The sequence below is a fragment of the Aspergillus pseudonomiae genome, assembly GCF_009193645.1.
Source record: "Aspergillus pseudonomiae strain CBS 119388 unplaced genomic scaffold BDV37scaffold_97, whole genome shotgun sequence".
Classification (NCBI taxonomy): Eukaryota; Fungi; Ascomycota; class Eurotiomycetes; order Eurotiales; family Aspergillaceae; genus Aspergillus; species Aspergillus pseudonomiae.
Genome location: NW_022476089.1, coordinates 1 through 20772, shown reverse-complemented (window position 1 = coordinate 20772; position 20772 = coordinate 1). Strand labels below are relative to the sequence as shown.

The 20772-nt window shown below is 44.4% G+C and overlaps 5 protein-coding genes across 5 annotated transcripts; 4 read left to right on the top strand and 1 right to left on the bottom strand.

The window, feature by feature from the left end:
• The first annotated feature begins 4060 nt into the window (after positions 1-4060).
• Positions 4061-5038, top strand: BDV37DRAFT_231058 (uncharacterized protein). The gene is made up of 2 exons (XM_032080345.1): positions 4061-4463; positions 4772-5038. The coding sequence occupies exons 1-2, from the start codon at positions 4216-4218 to the stop codon at positions 4899-4901; spliced, it is 378 nt and encodes a 125-aa protein (XP_031936710.1). The 5' UTR covers positions 4061-4215; the 3' UTR covers positions 4902-5038.
• BDV37DRAFT_231025 (GSK family serine/threonine-protein kinase) lies at positions 4870-6942 on the top strand. Its single transcript, XM_032080343.1, has 7 exons — positions 4870-5221; positions 5304-5476; positions 5544-5627; positions 5694-6042; positions 6096-6289; positions 6345-6549; positions 6603-6942. Exons 1-7 carry the CDS (start codon positions 5176-5178, stop codon positions 6734-6736), a joined length of 1185 nt encoding a protein of 394 aa, XP_031936709.1. The 5' UTR covers positions 4870-5175; the 3' UTR covers positions 6737-6942.
• A 1488-nt stretch (positions 6943-8430) lies between these two features.
• BDV37DRAFT_260392 (NCBP1 family protein) lies at positions 8431-11739 on the top strand. Its single transcript, XM_032083239.1, has 7 exons — positions 8431-8650; positions 8793-8884; positions 8951-9057; positions 9119-9386; positions 9440-10332; positions 10496-10677; positions 10747-11739. The coding sequence occupies exons 1-7, from the start codon at positions 8590-8592 to the stop codon at positions 11628-11630; spliced, it is 2487 nt and encodes an 828-aa protein (XP_031936708.1). The 5' UTR covers positions 8431-8589; the 3' UTR covers positions 11631-11739.
• A 388-nt stretch (positions 11740-12127) lies between these two features.
• On the bottom strand, positions 12128-14089 carry BDV37DRAFT_260388 (sterol desaturase family protein). Its single transcript, XM_032083238.1, has one exon. It carries the CDS (start codon positions 13447-13449, stop codon positions 12766-12768), a length of 684 nt encoding a protein of 227 aa, XP_031936707.1. The 5' UTR covers positions 13450-14089; the 3' UTR covers positions 12128-12765.
• Positions 14090-16154: 2065 nt separating this feature from the next.
• Positions 16155-19362, top strand: rcoA (putative transcriptional repressor TupA/RocA). The gene is made up of 8 exons (XM_032083237.1): positions 16155-16619; positions 16851-16932; positions 16995-17317; positions 17386-17915; positions 18096-18566; positions 18652-18784; positions 18835-18910; positions 19010-19362. The coding sequence occupies exons 1-8, from the start codon at positions 16499-16501 to the stop codon at positions 19032-19034; spliced, it is 1761 nt and encodes a 586-aa protein (XP_031936706.1). The 5' UTR covers positions 16155-16498; the 3' UTR covers positions 19035-19362.
• Positions 19363-20772: the final 1410 nt, after the last annotated feature.

Sequence of the window (20772 nt, the reverse complement as noted above, 5' to 3'; positions counted from 1 at the left end):
AGATCCACAGACCCATGGTATATATAATATATTTCTCCAGAAGGTACAGAATCTAGAGATTTATATGATGACGTACCGGTTGCATAGTTTATCTTCGATCTTACAAAAAAATTGATCTCCCCCCAGTAAATAAGGAGAAATGGAAGAAAAGACGCCATTACTTTCATAATCTATTACAAGCCTGAGTCCTGGCACCTGCTATTCTAAGCCCCACTAGGCTATTTTAGTACTAGATAGAAAACCCTGTAATGTTGTATCTTGTGTTCAGTTTTTTGTGCTACCAATTGACCCAAAGTTGCTCAAATACCCATCCAGGTTCCAGATACTACTTAACCAGTGACTACTGCCAAGCTTACTCAGTAATATAGGGCACACATAGAAAACCTAGTCAGTGTTCTTTGTTACACTGTGCCTTTTACTTTGCGTGACTAGTGCGCTGCTGCACTGCTCTGTATCTACAACAGGAGATAGGCAAGTACTTGTTCAACTATATATTATAAACTATACTACAACTCAAGATTAAGCACTGATTATAAATATTGACTTGTACTTTTGTCTTACTAGACGCCCTCTTGTCAAGGACTATAATTATAGAACTTATAGTTAAAGGATGTACTTCATCTTGAGAGCTGTAGCCTATAGAAACAGAGAGGAAGACTAACATGCGACTGTAGATAAGAAACTTGAAAAAGAAAGCAAATATCAATAAATATAAATGGGCGAGTATTTGCAGGAGTAGGTACCAGGTGCAAAATGAAAAATCTGTAACATAGGTGGTAATGCTATTTCTGATTTTTGATTTTTACCCAAATTCGAAGATTACCTTACCTACCAGTTAGTCACCTGAGACATCTCTATGGACCACTGACCTGCTGAGTTTCTGGCCACTCAGTGTTCCGCAGACCAAGCAATGAATACACTGATTGGGTTAGAGACTGAAGGTGGACGGCCTTGAGTACCAAGGAACAATAAATTGTTTTGAATGAAATTACTAAAACAATTTCCAGTGGACTAGTTTCATATCTTGTTAAAGATAATAGCCCTATCCAATACATACATCATTTCTATAATTGTTCACGTGCTTGATATTGTTACAGAGCGCTCTATAGTACTGATGCAAACTTACAAATTTGGCTTCTGTATTATCTGGGATAATGGCATTCCAAAAGACAAGGTGAATCGAATCATTGTACTACTCTACTAAGTATGCTTGTAGTAAGAAGAATCCTTTAGAGCACTACTAGTAGGTGGATTCTCTCCATACTGTGTACTCCGTAATCAAGACAGCCACAGAAGTGGGGCAAGGGCAATTAGCCACTGCGTCCAGTGTTATAATAAATATTTTGGTACTGTATTTGTAATTCCTACTACCTGTGCCTCCTTTTTAATTTTATGACAGCCAGTTTCAAGTTTCTACAATTATAGGATTTCATAGCCCATTCACAATGGATCATATGTATATAACCAGGCACTGTTCTAAATAATCCATATATTAATATCACTCCCCCCTGAGCCTCCCTTGACTTAAGTATACACTAAGATACAAGTGAAGTTTTGAGGATGATATGGCTGGCTTTGTTTTTGGTGGCTACTGTCAATATATTTGCACAAGTTTTACATCTCTATAGGGCATGCTATGCTGGCATCACTGCATCAGTGGTATCTCTGCTAGGTTATTTTGAAGCATTTTCTAGAGATAAATTCCAACTGGTACAATATGAGCAGGGAATGGGAAATGCAGAAGTTAAGCATCATTTACTGTAAGTTTTGACTTTGTAGTTCTGAATAGAGTAATCGCCTGAGACTGCCAGGTGCCAGGTGGAGTGACCCGACAATAACAATGGAAAGGAAATAGAATATCTGGTCACGGTCTCAGCAACAAGACCGAAATACCACCTAAATACAAGTTCCGCACGCTTCAACTTCCTACTGGGAAAGCTGAGTCCAGTAATTGGCTATAGCAGGGCATATTTAGTGTATGAGCGAAGGTCGATAGATTTATAATGCGTAATATCTATGCAAGGGGTGTAAAAGAACAAATTATTGACTGTGATGTGGTCAACAGATATACCTAGGTATAGTCTCTCCTGAGATTGGGTCTAGTACATACAATTGGAGGTATTGGGATGAATAAATATATTTAACGATTAGTTCTAACTGTATATAGTAGGCGGACATCCTTTCAATGATCATCTGGGGTTTTGATACTATTTGAGAACCCCTTGACATGACCCTTAAGACCACCCATGTTTCTGTGGGGTAAGTTCCTAGCAAAGGAGGCATGCAGTCAACCGCAGCCATGGGGAAGTTAGGCCTAGGAGTAGCACAACTTAGAACCGGACAGGTACCATATTAAAATTTGGCTACGAAAAAGTATGTTGTGCTTTGAAATCTATTCGTTATTTCTGTTGATACTCAATAGACTTTCATCCATGCTTTCCAGGATCTAGTGCCAAGAATTTTACTACCCAGAGTAGGCACAACATAACAAGCTTGGTACTCTCTAATAATGACCACAACAGAGTATTTCATCGAGATTGATTAGTCACTGTTATACTAGTGTCTTAACTAACTAGGTAATCAACTACCTTACATTGACGGCGTCCAGCCGACCTCCCTCTTGATGGAAGTCGTGGTTGGCTGTATTGTCCTAAGAGCTGCACCAAGCTTGGTCAAAGCTCCTGAACACCTGACACATACCACTAGGTAACATGTCCTACTATGGAGTACTCTGTATCCCCTACTTAAAAGGTACATAGAGTGTGGCGTAACCTCGAAGCTCTGCCATACGCATTCTCTGGCCACAACTGTGTTAAATATGGAAACTATCTTAGTTGGGAACCTACTCCGTAAGCCTCCCAGTTACCTCCATAGTTCCAGAAGGAGGGGTTGTTGGGGGGAAAGAGGGAAAAGCAAGAAGTAGAATGAAGAAATTTAAGATCTAGATCCCTGGTTATAAATACAGCGGTCTGGTACAGTATATGTGATCTGGTAACTAGTAGTACTAGTACATACTCTGCATACGTAGGAGGCACTGTGTATAGCCAATAAGAATAGTTCCAGTGAAAATCACAGCTGGTCACTTGACACTTGCGGACCAAACACTTAGTATTGCTGTTTGCCTTGTCACTAGAGCTATTAACAACTTAATAAAAAAAATACCATATATTTAGGGGAATCAGTATTCTAGTACAGAGTACAGATCAAGAATAGTTTTCAGTATTTATATAGATACCAAATCTGCAATGTATTGTTATATAAAGATTTGTAGACAGCACAAATCCTCAGCAATACATAGATAAATGCCATGGAGTGGATATTTATATACATCAGAATGGTTTATCTGACTAAGAGTTCAAGAGCTGTCAAGTCATGGTGACCATACAGGTTGAACAAAGCTCAACTAGAGGCGAATATACTGTAACAAGCCGAGCCCCAGAAGAGGGTCATCTGGTATTTCTCCCCGTTTTGGCCCATCCTTGCGCCCAACCTTGGGCAGTTGCTCCACATAAGCGCAACCCCCGTCATCATGAAATCCACCCAAGTCTATGAAGTACAACTCTCAGTTTCTGTCCTAATGAATTGTATACCATCTTAAACATATCCATTTTCCCCTATATTGATCTCAGTGCTCAATAGATTTTTAAGCACATATGTACTGCTTTGCTTCGACTAGGTGCACTGGTACCAGCTAATTACTGATATTACAGTAACTACCAAATGGTGTCATGTGATTTGACTGCACTTGGGTATTGTATGTAATTAAACATGCTGCATTGGTACATATATTACTTGGGACCCCTCCTTTATTTTTGGCTTGAATACCCTCTGTAACGAAATACAGTGTATGTAGAGAGAGCATTTTTCCTCTCTCAAATGACAGGCAACTGGTGTATCAGATAGGTTTAATAATTATTTCAAGAACTAACACTATTGTGTACAAGATATTGTTCTTATGCCGGAAGCTATAAAGAGAAATTCTTTGAGTTGTTTTGTACCAATAATCCCAGCCATCATCCACAATCTTCTTGCCTTCCTCCACACACTGCCACAGCTTCGTGCTCATTGCCCAGCCTGTCCTAGCAAGGTGGACTACCTAAAACTATCTACTCCCGCCCCTCACCAAAAACCCAAAACATTGGTTTTCTGGATCTTACCACTAATACATACATACATAGTATTCTGTACAGCCAGATATTAGGACAGGTGCTGTTTATGATCTTTTCCTTTCCAAGTTTACTTGGTCATTATCTTTTAGTGCTGCTAAAGAAGTCAATAATTTACTTATTTCTATGGAGTAGTGATTTGTTTAGCTTTACAGTCTGCTGTACCGCACTGGTTCCTCACCCCTCAATTTTTTTTTATCTATTGCCTCCATTGTCCTTGTTCTTTCTTTTTCATTTTCTCTTTTTGGGTGATAATTTCCCCATCTTTGGATTCATTTGTTCGATCGGGGTTGGCTCGTGAGTTCCTTACCCTTTTCCTCTCCTCTCCCGGCGCTTTATTCCCGCGTTCCTGCAGCCCTCGCGTGTTCGGGCTTTGTCGCTCCATCAACGTCACCTGCTCGCCCTCCTCTCTTCCACCCTCTCCGACCATCCTACCTACTGCTCCTTATCCTCCTACTACAACCACCATTCTCCTGCCTCAGTGGTGAGACGTAAATCACTTCACCAAAAGTTTTTTTCCAAATTTTTTTTCCCTTTTCCCTTTCCCACTTTTCACTTTCACCATTTCCTTTTTTTTTTTATTTCTTTCTAAACCTCTTGCATAGCTGCAATATTATTTTCATCCCCTTTCTCTTGGTCGACTGCCACGAGGTTTGCTATTCCCTCTACGAACTTCTGGGGGGCTTTCCCTGCTCTGGTGCGCACTCTTGGCACTCGATCCGCCTACTGGTTTAAGCCTTCCCTCCTGCTATTCGCCCGTCCGTTTCTCAACCTTCCATCTCACGGACACCTCCACTCAACACCCACCGTTCGGATATTCCGCCCATCCAGAGCACCCCTCTTAGCCAGTGCTCCACCGATTACAGTCTGCTCAAGACGGATCAAACACCTTACGTTTGACCCTACGTCTGCGTCTATTGCCGCCATCCGCTGTTAAACTGCAGTCCTCCATATCTTCTATAGCGCTGCCCAACTTGCCGCCTTGTGCGAACCCCACAAAACGCCCGTGATGTCACAGAACCGGCCTGGGGTATTCTCGAGTTTGCGCATGGGTGGTAAGTGATCACCATCATTCCAATTGCTAGCACATATTATGGAGATTGTCTACTGACTTGAACTTTTAATCTCGCTTTGTAGAAGTCGTCCGTGAGAAGGTCCAGGATGGACTAACAGGGGAGACCAAAGAAATTTCGTACTCGCAGTGTAAAATCGTTGGCAATGGGTCGTTTGGAGTGGTCTTTCAGACAAAGATGATGCCCAGCGGCGAGGACGCTGCTATTAAACGTGTCCTACAAGACAAACGCTTCAAGGTACGTGGTCGCTGGCCGAAAGTTGACCTTATTGTCAGTGGAGTATCACTGACAATGGCTTCCTTAGAACCGTGAGTTACAAATAATGCGGATTGTCCGCCATCCCAACATTGTAGAGTTGAAGGCTTTCTATTACTCCAATGGTGAGAGGGTATGTGTTGCCACTCTTATGCGGAATGAATACCTTTGTGCTGACTATGCCGTCAATACTCTGTAGAAGGACGAAGTGTATCTGAATCTCGTTCTGGAATACGTACCAGAAACGGTTTATCGAGCATCTCGATATTTCAACAAGTTGAAGACTACAATGCCCATGTTGGAGGTCAAGCTTTACATATATCAATTGTTTCGTTCTCTGGCATACATTCATTCGCAGGGCATCTGCCATCGTGACATCAAACCTCAAAACCTCTTGCTTGACCCAAGCACTGGTATCTTGAAGCTTTGTGATTTTGGCTCTGCCAAGATCTTAGTTGAGAACGAGCCCAATGTTTCGTATATCTGCTCTCGCTATTATCGTGCACCCGAATTAATTTTTGGTGCAACAAATTACACCACGAAGATTGGTAATTACCCGGTGCCATCCATTTGACATTGGTGAAGTTACTAACGATTCCAGATGTGTGGTCTACTGGTTGTGTAATGGCCGAGTTAATGCTGGGGCAACCGCTTTTCCCAGGTGAATCTGGGATTGATCAACTGGTGGAGATCATTAAAGTTCTTGGTACTCCCACTCGGGAGCAGATTCGCACTATGAACCCCAACTACATGGAGCACAAATTCCCGCAGATCAAGCCACATCCTTTCAACAAAGTATATCTACCTTCACCTTGGGCTCTCGAGCAAAATTCTAACACATTTTTGCCAGGTTTTCCGGAGAGCTCCTCATGAGGCAATTGATTTGATCTCTGCTTTGCTGGAATACACACCAACGCAGCGGTTGTCAGCCATTGAAGCGATGATTCACCCATTCTTTGATGAACTCAGGGATCCTAGCACTCGGCTGCCTGATTCCCGACACCAGAATGGGCCATCTCGAGAGCTCCCTAATCTGTTTGACTTCTCTCGACATGGTCTGCTCTCTCTTTCCAATGCTTACTAGCAACCATGGCTAACGGCTTAGCAGAACTTTCTATCGCACCGGCAATGAACAGTCGGCTTATTCCTCCTCATGCACGCCCTGCTCTCGAAGCCCGCGGGATAGATATTGATAACTTTACCCCCCTAACGAAAGATGAAATGATGGCACGTCTTGATTGAGTCAAGGGGTGCAATGCTTACGAAGTACACGGTTGTTCATAGTACGGTCACATGCACGTGTGCGCGAGAACCTGATGCTATGCCGTACGAGTTCACTTTGATACACCGGGCGGTTCTAAACTGGGAGAGGTCATTTCAGTTGTAGACCCTATTCCATTGGCAAGACATCTGGGAGCTGGTTTCTCTGCGGTGGGGAGAGGGTGACTTTTCAGACAATTCCAAAGGTAAATAGGAAATGGAAAAGAAAAAAAAAAAGGACGGAAAGAAACTAGGAGAAATGTTGGAGGGAAAGAGTACCACCCTCTGTCACAGCTGGAAAAGTTTTTTTTTTCCCCTTAAGGAAAAGAAAAGAAAAACAGAACAGAAAAAAAAGAAACGGGTATTGGGGCATGACCGTTTGATGCAAAGAAGATGATGGAATGTCATAGCCTGGAGTTATTGAGGTGTCTGAGACAGCCCTTGGGAGGAAAAAAAGTGATACCCTTACCGCGTGAGTCTGCCTTCCGGGATTCATTTCTGCATAGCTTCATCTCTCGATTCGAAGGGGTTATAAATGTCGCAAGTCCTATGAAGAAGGGCAGAGAGATGGATATCCTACAAATACGTCAGATATCGTTGAGGATTTTTATGCTTGGATGCACATCAATCATGTGCTAGTGAGCATGCTTTGAATATAGGTCTTGGAGGTTTAATTCCCTCGACTTGCAGCGTTAGAAATGCCCTTATTTTTGTGCCTTCACTTCCTTTTTCTTCCCTTTCTCGCCTTCATTTTTGCTCCTTCAATATCTTTTGTGTTTCTCTTCTACTCTCATACTCGTCCCATTTGCCTTTTTTTCGCCCCTTAAATTACTCATTGTTCACATTTATCATAACACCGGCTCCATTTGTTTGGCTCGAATGACAATGTTCCTCGACGATGAAGCTGGTGCATAGTTCTTAGTTCCGAAAGCAGACGACTGGTTTACTATTTCCTTTCCTTTTACTTCACCCTTTCTCTTCCCCCTCGCCACTTCTCTCCTCACTTCCCTCTTCACCCTATTAGAGTCCTATGTTACACTCTGGAACATCACATTCGTTAGTGTGTATAACCACAGTCTTGTAATTGCATGTTTTGACTCTACCATTCCCGTTATTAACTGTCTCATGCTGTAATTGCAAGCTTATCTCAGAGTTTTCTGGTATTTACCTCTTCCCATAGTCGGGATAGTCTATGGATGTAGGAGGTTGCTATTTGCCATGTTCATCGACGACCAGATAAGTGCCAACAGACCTCAAAACTGCTATCGGCAACTGTATTCTAGGTGAATGGGCGAACAACCCGAGTTGACCCTTATATTGCTCTCTCCATTCAGTTACACAGCAAAAGGCAGAAGGTGAAATACAGTGCTCCATGTTTGCGATAGATATCATAGCTTGTTAACTAGTTCAAGAGATGGAGTTTGAATTAGATCTGATCTTAGACATCTCAGACTGGGACAATAATGTCTCTGTGTAATACAAATGGCCAATTGGTCTCTTATTCTATTTCTAAAAGGGGGTCCAATTATGGTACGTTGTGATGTATGTTCCTGCATGTAACTATGTTACTTTACTATTAGCATATTATATAATCAGCGGCACGGAGCATCTCTTATCCCGACACTTGGTGAGCTCACGGTACTGGCAATGTTTTGCTTCTAGAAGCATGTGCACGCGCGGTCTTTGCTCTAATAGACATTACCGGCAGTGAACGTATCTGTGGACGCAACTTATGTGTCCTATCAATCACATACAGCTTTGATAGTCTTACTCAATATCTAGCTCATCTCAATCTGCGAAGGCACAAAGACCGACGTGCCCAGGTGTAGATAGCTATGGTTGACTACGAACGCCGTCATCACGGGCCCAAGGGTGGTCGCAAAAGGCGCTATAGAGGTCAGTGCGAATTTTTTTTTTTCACTCTCTATATATATATATTTAAAGATATGGCATCTACCGCGATACCGTTTCTCTTGGTTCCCCGGATCGTGGTGTTTTTGATTGCTCTTCCCCCTAACAATTACTGCGGAATTTACAGAAGACGATGACTATGACCGACGCCAGAGGCGCAGATACGAAGAACCCTTAGTTGCGAAGGTCCGAAGACAGCTATTAACCATTGCCGAATCTGTACGATCCCCCTGCTTTGGTGTTGAGGTTTGAATATCAACTTCATAACTTACACTTTCCCATTAGGCCGCCAGAAGAGCCGAAGACGATGTAGTGACTATTGCAAAAAGCGTCGCCGATAATTATGAAGATGAGGAGCTGAGACAGGCTTTTGTTGATATCTCAGTTGACCTGTACGCTTAGACTGGCCCTAGTTCCCTTGTCCGAACGCTAACACAATGCGACCCGTGATAGAGCCCTAGAACAACCGCTGAAAATCCCCTTTATCGCAGCGACAGTCTTGGCTGCCAATGCCTACAGATCGGAGCTTGTGTCCGATATCCTTACCAAAGCGAGCGAATACTTACAGCACTACATCAACAACGGGGCATGGCGTGAAGTCAAGCTTCTTCTCCGGTTTCTTGGATGCCTACAGATATTATATGAGGGAGATGGCATCTTTCCAATCCTGGAAGAGCTTTTTGAGCGTGCCGTTGTTCTGCAGACAGCCTCTTCTGAAGATGTGAGCCGTTTCGCTATCTATTATGTGCACACCCACTAATAAGTCATGTATAGTTGCTAGGACTGGAACTCGTGAAAATAATTCTCTTCACTATTCCATACATAATGGCTTCTCCGATAACAGGTTATGAGGCTCAGGCAAATGCCCTTCTTGAAAAGACCGACATCATTGCATCGACCCCACATGCGTTGGTGGATTTGGTTAAGCCATTTAGCCCGGAATATGACACTTCATCTACTGCGCAAAGCGTTATTAGCCTGCTTCAAAGTCAACTCCAGCAGGAAGCCAACCGGAATTGGGAACTCGCATGTCTTCCTCGACCGTGGAAAGGTGGACGCGACAATGAAGAAGAGCAGAAACCCCTGGAATCCGGCACAAAGCATGCATTCCCTCAAATAACTGTGCCCGACCCTGTACAAAATGGATCCAGGGCGATTTTCCCTGAAGTTTACATGTCCGTATACTCCAACCAAGAGGTAGAAACCGTACCCCCAACGTCAGATATTGCGTCATCACTGCTGCGTGACGCTCTTGTTGACACGATCAACATCCTCGACTTCAACCGTATTGCCACGGCCAAGTATCTCATCGACATTGACTGTTACTTTACACCGCATACTTTCGTGAAGCGTGCAACTCCCTTTGACAGATTACGCGATATCTCCGGAGACCGTCCGACGTGGAAGCCCGAAGACGTGGCCGTGGACGCAGTTTTCTCCCAGTTGTTCCAACTTCCTTCCCCGCAGCACAAGCTTGTGTACTACCACTCAGTTCTCACAGAGTGCTGTAAGATCGCACCGGCTGCCATCGCTCCGAGCTTAGGGCGTGCGATTCGTTTTCTTTATCGCAGCTTGGAAACGATTGATCTAGATTTAAGCCATCGGTTCTTAGATTGGTTTGCTCACCATCTGAGCAATTTTGGGTTCACATGGAAATGGAGTGAATGGTCAGTCCCACCGTAATAATACAGATCCCTGTCCCAAACAAAAACAAAAGAACAAAAAAGGGGGGAATATATCATCATCATGTTGTTGTTGTTGATGATGATGATGATGATGATGATGATGATGATAGAAGAAGACAGAATGTGAGGCTAACCGTTGGAAAAGGATCGATGACCTTGAACTTTGCTCAGTTCACCCAAGGATGGCCTTTATAATCGGCGCGCTGGACAAAGAGATCAGGTTAAGCTTTGCTCAGCGTATTAGAGGCACGCTTCCAGACCCTTACCAAGACTTGATCACGGAAGGCAAGGAGAAGGATACTCCCGACTTCAAATACTCATTGGATAGTAAGTTCATGCGCTCCAGTCCTGTCGTGGGCCTCTTAGAACTTGTTGACTTATCATCATCCTCAACAGCCACGCCCTATGCCAACGAAGGCACAGAAATCATGCAGCTCATCCGTAAGAAAGCAGCAGATGACGAGATTCTGCCAATAATCTCTTCTATTGAAGAGCAAGCTAGGGCGATGGGGGTTGAGGACCCTATGCTACCCTCAACAGATGCGTTCGTCACGGCAATTTGCTTCGTTGGGTCAAAATCACTTTCTCACGTACTGTCTTGCATTGAGCGAAACAAAGAACGACTTCTAGCCATTGGCCCCAAGTCCACTCGCGCACGTCGCCAAATTATAACCTCTGTTATGGAATATTGGAAAGATCAGCCAGGAATCGGCATCAATATCATCGACAAGTTACTGAATTACACTATTCTGACGCCGCTATCCGTCATTGAGTGGGCACTGGTAGACAAGTTGGAGGCGGGGACGATTTTGGCAAGAACACACGTTTTCGAGATGATATCATCCACTGTGGGAAAAGTCACCAACCGTCTGCGCCAAATCGTTGCTGCACGGACTCAGCCGGGCCTGTATGAGCCGCAGTTGAGTGTTCTAGATGACACATTAAACCGTGAGAAGGCAGATATGCAGGCGCTCTTCAAAGTAATTGAAGATTCGATTGTGTCAGTCGCCGGAGGAAACAACGATGAATTGATGGAAAGGGGTGATGGAAGTGGTGAGCTTCCAGAAGACGAAATCATCAGACAATGGGGCTGTCGATGGCTGAGAGCGTTCAGGCGAAAAGCCGGTGTCGAGGAATCATTTATCGCTGAAACCATGGCCACTGCCACTCCTATTGGGACAACGGCACCACCGCTCCAGGAAGGAACTACGGCTATGGATGGTCCAGCAGATGGAGATCTGGACATCGCGGATGCAGATGGGGCTGCGGATGTCTCATGAGATACTCATCTGGAAGTCATCGGAAGGTTTGGCATGTTAGCCTCTGCTGTCAGTATTCGTCCTTGTCTTGAGCATCATACCAAACGAAGTTTCTCTGCACTCTCGTCTTTATTATATATGCCTTTCAGGGGGGGGGGGGGGGGGGTTCTTTTCTTTAAATGAATCGGGGATGAAAAGAAGAGAGGGCCCTTTTTGACTGTAGTTTAAGATTGGTTCGATCTACTCACCAGCTGATGTTGGTAATTTCGAGAGGTTTCTAACTTCGCAAAAGTCACTACTATGTCTCAATAAATCCACTATATCAGTTAGGCATTATTAGTAACACTGCATGTTGAAAGAGCAGCGTATAGAAGCAAACTGAGTCTAATTGGGTTCCATTCTCAATATCTATATATATACGTGTATGTTGAACAGCATAAAATTCTATGATCACTATTCAAGTCAATAGGTGTATGCCTACTAACACCATATATGATCACACACCAAGTATTCTGGCAGGACAATCGAGGTGGTGCAATCAAAAATTGGATGAAACTGAGTAAGCTGGCCTCATAGTACTGTCTTCGGCAGATTGTAAAAGGCACATCTAAGCATAGGGTAAGGGCCTGAATCGTGGCAGTGAGAAACGAGTAAAAATGCTCTATATTGATTTTCATTCCTGCTTTTAATTAAGATTAAAGTATGTATATACAACGAAACCATGAACATGGGAGGGAATTGCAGTGATTTTCACCATTGACAATGGTTTATATCACGATTTGTTGATGACTGATCATGAATACAAAAACAGGAATGCAGTAACTAATATACTAGAATGAGTATTATACGACGTGGTCAGGGGAAGAACTGAGGGCAAAGACACACGAACGGGACGAATTAAAAAAAAAACATAAATATCGTAGCACTCACTGTCAGAAGCAAAAGATCCAACTCAGGATATTGTTAGCTCCACCCAGAAGACGGCTGTGGCTCTCCCCGTTAATCTAGCGGTGCCCAGAAAGAACTTGCCGCTCCCCGAGAGGAGTTTGACAACCTATACTATTCGTAACGGTTGTCTAAACCAGCCAACAGTAGTTCCAAGGAGATTTGGATGAAAAGAAGGCAGGAAGTGGCATGACAGGGCCTGTTGCGTTAATCACAGGTCCTTCTTAGACTCATCTTCGACTAGGTATTTGCGATCATCGTCTCCCTCAACGTCCTTGAGGATAGACTCCATCTCTTTGGTTTGTTTCTTCCATTCCTCCTTGTCCATCTTTGTCTCACGGCGGAAAAGTTCCTCGTTTGGTTTCCGGTAACTCCCTCCCAATCGATCCCATAGTGTGGTAAATTGCCCATAATTATAGTTGAAGTAAAGATGGTGCATTGTGTGGCAGGCAGCTCCATTGATGACCGGGCTGTTGGCAACATATTCGCCGTCATGGATCAATACGGTCCAGAGGTTGATAAATCCGAAGAGAAAAACATAGGCGACCTTCTGAAGTGGAAAGATAAATGGAAATACGTGGTATGGGACACTCTGAGACCATCCATCCAGCGGATGGAAGGCATGCGAGGCGAATGGGCTGGGCATAATCCACTTATGGTGCGGCTTATGTAGAGACTTATAGATCAACGGATGGTGTAAGCCGCGGTGGATCCAGTAGATGCAGAAATCGGTGAATGCAATGAACAACGGGAACTGTATAATGCTGTAGTACGGAAAAGGCTCGTCGGAGAAACCATCGTACAACTTGGCATAACCCCGGACCTCGGCGACCAAAAAGGGGGCAGTCAGAAGAGACATGATGGGCATAGATCCCATGGTCTGTGCGATCTCCATGGGAATTTGGTTTTTGAGGAACTTCGGGTGTTTAACGGTAGTCTTGTCCCAGATAAATATATAAGATAGTGTTGCAGATATGAAATAGGTGATAAGGCCGAATATCCTTTTCCATAGATGATCATTAGACGCCGAATCCAGCCTTAGCGAAAGGGGCTCTTTGCATACCAGACAATCAAGAAGAAACTCAGGAATTGGCGGTAGATGTTGTTCCTGGGCCAGGCACTCATGTACGCGTACTTCGAGGGTTCCAGATAGATCAGATATGTGGCCGGTTCGTAGATGAAGGGTTGGGATGCGCCGAAGAAGGACAGGCTGCTATTGGCCGCATGATTGAAGCCAGGAAACGAAACTGAGGACGAAAGGGAGACGGGGAGAAGTGCGGCGTATAAGCGGTCACCAATAAAGGTGTCCCAGACTTCGAGGGCGATATCCATGATCCCCCTGAGAACCAATTTGAAAGGTAGTATAATTCGGGTTGGACAAGAGAAAAAACGATGACTAACTCGCAGACTGTCCCAATTGTTGTAAAGAGTTGGAAAGGCAATGAGAAAGCAGAAGAGAGGAGAGTCCAGTCGGGGGAGTCCGAAGGGTGGGTTTTAAGGATAGGTTGGAAATTAGGTCGAGTGGAGAGAAGAGGAAATTGATGTGAAGCATGGATGGGAATGAATAAAATGAAAATAGCCTATAAGGACCAAGCTCGGCATCACACCAGGCGGAACAATCACAGCCGTTCCCCGTTTTTTGTACCTTTCGAACTTGGACTTCTTTTTCGCGGTTCAGAAAATGGTGGTGGGGAAGCAGTTACTACCGTATCCGAAGTACTAAGTGAGGGCAAAAAGTATAAGAAAATAATAATAATAACAATAATAACAATAATAATAACAATAATAATAACAATAATAATAATAATAACAAAATAGAATGAAACTCACACAACCAGATCAATCGGCCGATATTCATCCAATCATTGTGAACCAGACAAAGGGGGAAAGGAAAACGGACAATAAAATGTCACAAGTTACTAGGTACATACTCGGTATTATTGTACAGTACCCATGACCTTGCATTACCAGCTACCCACTGCAGCTATCCAACTACTGATAGTATTTATCTAACAATGTAATTATTGCTGATGTATACTCTATCAATCCGATATTTAAGTCATAGTATACACAGAAATGTGTTATAAGAGGTATCTGTATAGTTCCTAGGACTTGCAGCTTGCTCGAAGTTTAGATTATAACCCACACAGATACAAAATGCCTATTTTGTATATTTTATGAAAGGTGTAACTTCATACAAGGGAAACCATAATATATTGAACTATTAGTATCTGTCTCTAAAAGTATCTGGGTAATCTTGTATTTTCCCCCGAATGAGCCAGTCGGAGGAGTATACCGAGTCGCCAAACTCTCTGTATTGATGTCGGCTACCCTTCCTAATAGTGCTATGGTGATCAATCCTCCTAAGACTCTTGAACTCAAGCCATCGGTGTTTATATTCATTTATGGGAGTCTGTAAGACCACTTCTCTTGTGTAATATAGGAGAATATCTAGTTAACTATAGGTAGACTTGTTACCTAAGCTATAGCTATCTAGCTAGTGAACTAACTACAGAGTATAACTAAGTACTGGACTACTACGTGAACTACCCGCTCTATACCGAATACTAAAACAGATTGACGAAAACTACTTATATCCAAGTGATTGTTTGACTCCTATATTCTTTCGTAGTATATATTGGGGGCTGTCTAAGATATTCGTACATTGTTACTGGTCCGTACATGGTTCTGTCTGTAAGACCTCAGTATAGTAGATTTAAGAATTGATACCCGATCCGGAATTCCGTGGCTTCGGGAAGGCAGATAAATCTTGATATGCGGCCTCATTATCACTCTAATAGCCAATGGATCCTGTATTGAGTAACATGTATATATACAGCCGCCCGGCTTTGTCTAAGTTACATATTACTATCATGTATGACAAAGTATAAGGAAAAGAAAGCCTGAAAACTGACCATTTAAAATATTCAATCAACTTTGTGGTGCTGGTGCGCATTGTTGCCGTGTCAACTGCATTTGTTTCCGTAATACAACCGTGGACTCAATATTAAGCTACCGAGTCCAACTCCATCTCTGAAATAGACTGAGAACTGTAACATTACAGCTACACGTTCCCTTAAGAGGCCATGTATTCAATATATGGATGTACATACATCCGACCTCTTGAGTCATTCAACTGATATGAGTGTCACATTTGTCTTTTTAGAGTACAGAGTATTATATAACATATCTATTCTTTCCTTCTTTCTTTCCTTCCATCTTTTTTAAATAGGAAAAAATGATAGAATGAAATAACAAAACAAAACAAAAGCATTAAGCCTATATCATTGAAAGCTTGTGGCCGGAAAAAGACATGATCATATCAACAGTAAGAGGGTTGAAGAAAATGACAAACTATGGCAATATAGGTATACCATGTAAAATAGATATTGTGGGAAAACCTCTATGTCAATACTAGGAGTAAGTATGTACCATGGACATAAATCCACTTTGGAACTCTTAATACTGTCCCTTCTCTGCAAACGGTCTTTCGGGAAGCCCCGCCAGGCTAAAAAGGGGCCAGTCCCGTCGCTTCTTCGCCTATCGCCTCGCTTCTCGCGCCAAACCTTCAGCCGCCTTCCTGCCCCCATCCATTTCCAGCCTTGATCTCCGTGCTTGAACTGTCATCTCTAAACCTCAACTGCATCTCCTCCCCCTACAGCCCCTTCCACGTCTCTACCGCCACACAACACCCGCCTTTATTACCTCGATATTGCCACAGCGGTTGGTCCTTAGGGGCGCGCTGTGATGCGGCTGCATTGACTTTCTACCAGCAGCCTTTGTCGTTTCTGGTCGACCCGTTTGTCAAGTCGAAACTAACCGTTCGTTCCTCACGTCGCGCGAACAAGCTCTTCGTTGGTCCCGCCTAGTCGCCCTGAATTATCTTCAAACATACCTTTGATTCTTGTCAATATACTGGACACACAGACCAAGAGTAACGCGCAATGTATAACACACATCGCGGGATGGTTCCCGCTCCCAACTCCCGTTTGACGGAGTTGCTTGATCAACTGCGCCAGGAATTTGAGAATCAATCTAGGAGCACTGGCGAGTTTGAACATCAATGTATGTGTGCATTTGAATTGTCTTCCTCTCTAATCATCAGTATCTGCCTCGTGTCAACCTTCATGCCTAGCCTTGTCGGGCATACTTCCCTACTGGTTCTTACGTGATCGGCTCCTCCATCGATACATCAGTCGCATGAAGTGCGATGGCTTGCTGGGAATTGTTCGGGGTTCTTCTACTCAGAGAAGGAAATTAACATTAGATTTAATGGACAGCTGACAATCCTCTCAGTAACCGGACAGCTCCAAGAAATGGAAATGATTCGGCAGAAGGTCTACCAGTTAGAGCAAGCACAAATCAAAATGAAGCAAGAGTACGTGTCTACGAAATGACCTTCCAAAGACAATGGCCCTTTCGGAAGCTAATTCTTTGCAGCTATGAAGCGGAAATCCGAGTGCTGCGTCATGAGTTGGAGTCGCGCGGTGTTCAACCTGTCTCGTCCCATATTGCTGGCCCAGCGCAGCACGCTGGCCCTTCGCAAGCCCCCCCACCCGCATTGGGTCATGGCCCTAGTAATCTATTCGGTGGGATCATGGCCAACCAAGGAGGTAGTGGTCCCGGTCTTGCCCCTCCCCCTCCCCAGGATCAGCAGCCTCCCCAGCATACCCTTCAACAGCCTGCTCCCGCGGCTCAGCAAGGAGCGCCGCAGCCACCGCAGAGCTCTTTTGGGGGATATCAGCCTGGTGCTGCTGTGAACGGTATGTTGTGACTGAGTTGATAGTGGGTTCTCTGATGTCTGACCCGTACTCGTGGATCTTTTGTACAGGTTACGCACCTCCGCCTCCACCCACCGCCTCTCCTGGACCTGGAAAGAGACCCCGTGCTCCTCCTGGACCAGCAACTCCCCAGCAAACCCACCAACTGGCCTATCCTGATCCTCGTGTGTCGCCCCAGTTGGCCCGGCCCACCCCACCTAGCCAAGCCCTTGTCCGTGACCGCCCAGGTAACATGTTGGCCAACTGGAATCCAGATGATTTACCTGCCTCGCAAAAACGCGAGGGTGCTGATTGGTACGCTGTATTCAACCCAGAAGTACAGCGTGTGTTGGACGTCGAGCTGGTACATCATCTTGTTCATGATAGTGTGGTTTGCTGCGTACGTTTCAGCCGGGACGGCAAATATCTTGCAACCGGTTGCAATCGTTCCGCGCAAATTTTTGACGTCACGACCGGCCAGAATGTGGCTACCCTTCAGGACGAGAACGTGGACAAAAACGGCGATCTTTATATCCGCAGTGTTTGCTTCAGTCCCGATGGCAAGTTCCTCGCAACCGGCGCCGAGGATAAGCAAATTCGTGTAAGTCCGAGGACAGCTCTTCTGTCACTGTCAATACTCGTGATATCCACCTTTTTCCACCCTTGCGAGTAATGGCAACAGTATTTGCCTATCATATTCTTTGAACTACATATCTTCAGACCCGCCCTCCCGTTCCCCTTGTTTGATTGTTTGATCAGGAGACTAATAGTGTGGGTTTAGGTTTGGGACATTGCCGCTCGCACTATCAAGCATATCTTCACTGGCCATGAGCAAGATATTTACTCTCTTGACTTTGCTGGCAATGGCCGCTATATTGCTTCCGGAAGCGGAGACAAGACTGTACGCCTATGGGATATTCTGGATGGCAAGCTTGTCTACACTCTCAGCATTGAAGATGGTGTGACAACCGTTGCTATGTCCCCCGATGGTCACTACGTCGCAGCTGGCTCCTTGGACAAGAGCGTTCGCGTCTGGGATACGACCACTGGCTATTTAGTTGAACGGTTGGAAAGCCCTGATGGCCATAAAGATAGCGTTTACTCGGTTGCTTTTGCGCCAAACGGCCGGGATCTAGTTAGTGGCAGTCTCGATAAGACTATCAAGCTCTGGGAGCTTAATGTTCCCCGTGGTGCATTCCCTGGGACTGGCGTCAAAGGTGGCAAATGCATTCGGACTTTCGAGGGCCACAAGGTTTGTTAATATCCGCAACTCCATCTACTACTTGCTGTTTATCTTAGGAAAAACCATATAGATACTAACCACACTTTCGGATTAGGACTTCGTCCTCAGTGTTTGCCTGACTCCAGACGGACACTGGGTTATGAGTGGTTCCAAGGATCGGGGTGTCCAGTTCTGGGATCCGATCACGGGAAATGCGCAGATGATGCTACAGGGCCACAAAAATTCTGGTTAGTATCAAAACTCCTGCGGGTGATACCTTCGTCTAACTTGGTGATAGTGATCTCGGTGGCTCCCAGCCCGACAAACAACTTGTTCGCCACTGGTAGTGGTGACATGCGTGCAAGAATCTGGAGGTATGTGCTTTTATTCCCTACGCTGCTGTCGTTTGACAGGTCTCCTGGTACCATGTTTCATGAATGGGTGTTTCTGACCTCGTTTCCTCTTTTGTTAAGGTACTCTACATACACGGGACGGTGATGGGATTCTCTGAGAAGGTTTGGCGCACATTTGGCTTTGTATTCTCTACGTTTCACCTATCCCGGCTATTTTGTTTTCACTTGGGTGCTGCGCTGCCCAAGACCATTTTTTTTTTCTTTCACTCGCAACCTCCACATTTGCCTCATGAGTGATCTATGGGTCATGTCAAGTCAGAGAAACAAAAAGGAGAAACGAAAACAAGACAAAAAAAACAAGAAGGGCAATGCGTGTATGGATAGTAATTTGGCTGATTGTCGATTTTTTCGTGTGATCTTAGGCTTTGCTTGTCATGGACTAGCCCGGTAGTGAATTTGAAGAGCTTCATGCGATAATCTCAAAGGTGTATTGCGGATGCCTATTTATTGTAGTGGAAGGCGCAACGAACTTCCATATGAATGAAAAACTGGAGTTAGCGTAAACACCCTCCTATCAAGTTACCCCGGGCCCTACAGGTTGGCTGGACCTCAAATTTATGATTATCTTAGTTTGTCGACCTTCCCCCTGCCCCTCCCTCTGTTACGGAGAACTTGGGGTATTGAGTGAGAAGCCTGTGACCCCCATACGTTACTACTTATTGCGCTTGGGGTTGTAACTGAGCTGGCCGAGACTATATTGTCTTGCGAAGCAGCATCTCACCTCTTTCTTTCTCTTCCTCTATGCCTTCGGCGAGGAAACAGCTGACTTCATGTCAGCATACATATCAATGACAGGCAGGATGACCGATATGTTGGATCCCCAACATGCGGCCCGTACTAGCTCTGTACTATACTTATGGTCGGTTACTTTGGGTGTATGCCTACACAATAGGAGGTGAAGCGCAATCCCTGTTCTCATTTTTTGACTATTGCTAAGGCGAGATAGAGAGGATCATTCATCAAGAGTACAATGTAGGGAAAGGTGACTGGAAAGACTCCGTAACTACTAGTACCCTAGCAGAATGTATTAAGGTAGCAGGGTCGGGCCTCAGCTGACTGCATGACTTTCCATTGGTGTATTGAAGTATCGTTCCTTTACTGGACTCTCGGTACGATACAGAGTATGGCTGTCGATCGCCTTACTCTCGTAGTTCAATAGCACCCCTAGGTAGCCTAGAATAGGCAGTTTTCATACCTGGTATTATAACAAGCATGGTGATACAGCTCAGTGTAAGAGGGGTGGGTTGATTGCTACATTGCTCACCTGGAGTAATGCAAACTGTTCAATAGATCAGATAATGGACTTGATAATAACAAGAAGCTTCATAATAAAAGTCATGATACAAGACCCAAACAATGAAAATCTTGAGAACTACCCTTTACTGGACAGTGTCATTGATCGGATTATGGATATTAGTCTTGATTGTGATTCATAACAAGTAACCAGGAAAGCAAGAATAAAAATAGGTTAGCAATCCTAGCGACTAGTCCTCTTGCATCTTTAGCAAGCCCTGACGATCACGAGGGATCTGGCCATTCTAGCTTAGGTTGAACACTACTAGTAGCTCAGGAGTCCATCACAAGGGAGGGGAAATAAAAATTTAAAATTAGAATTAAAATTAAAAATTTCGATTCGAATCAAACCAAACAGGTGCAGTGCATACACCAGTCAGCTGCTGTCCAGCAGTGGAATTTTCGGAGCTATGGGCGGCTATTGGGAAATAGGTATTTTATCTTACAGGCGGAGAGAATTCAGTGCCGCGCCGATCCGCTAAAAAGTCGGCAGCGAGAAGAGAAAAAAGCCCAGTCTGTTTTACTTCTTC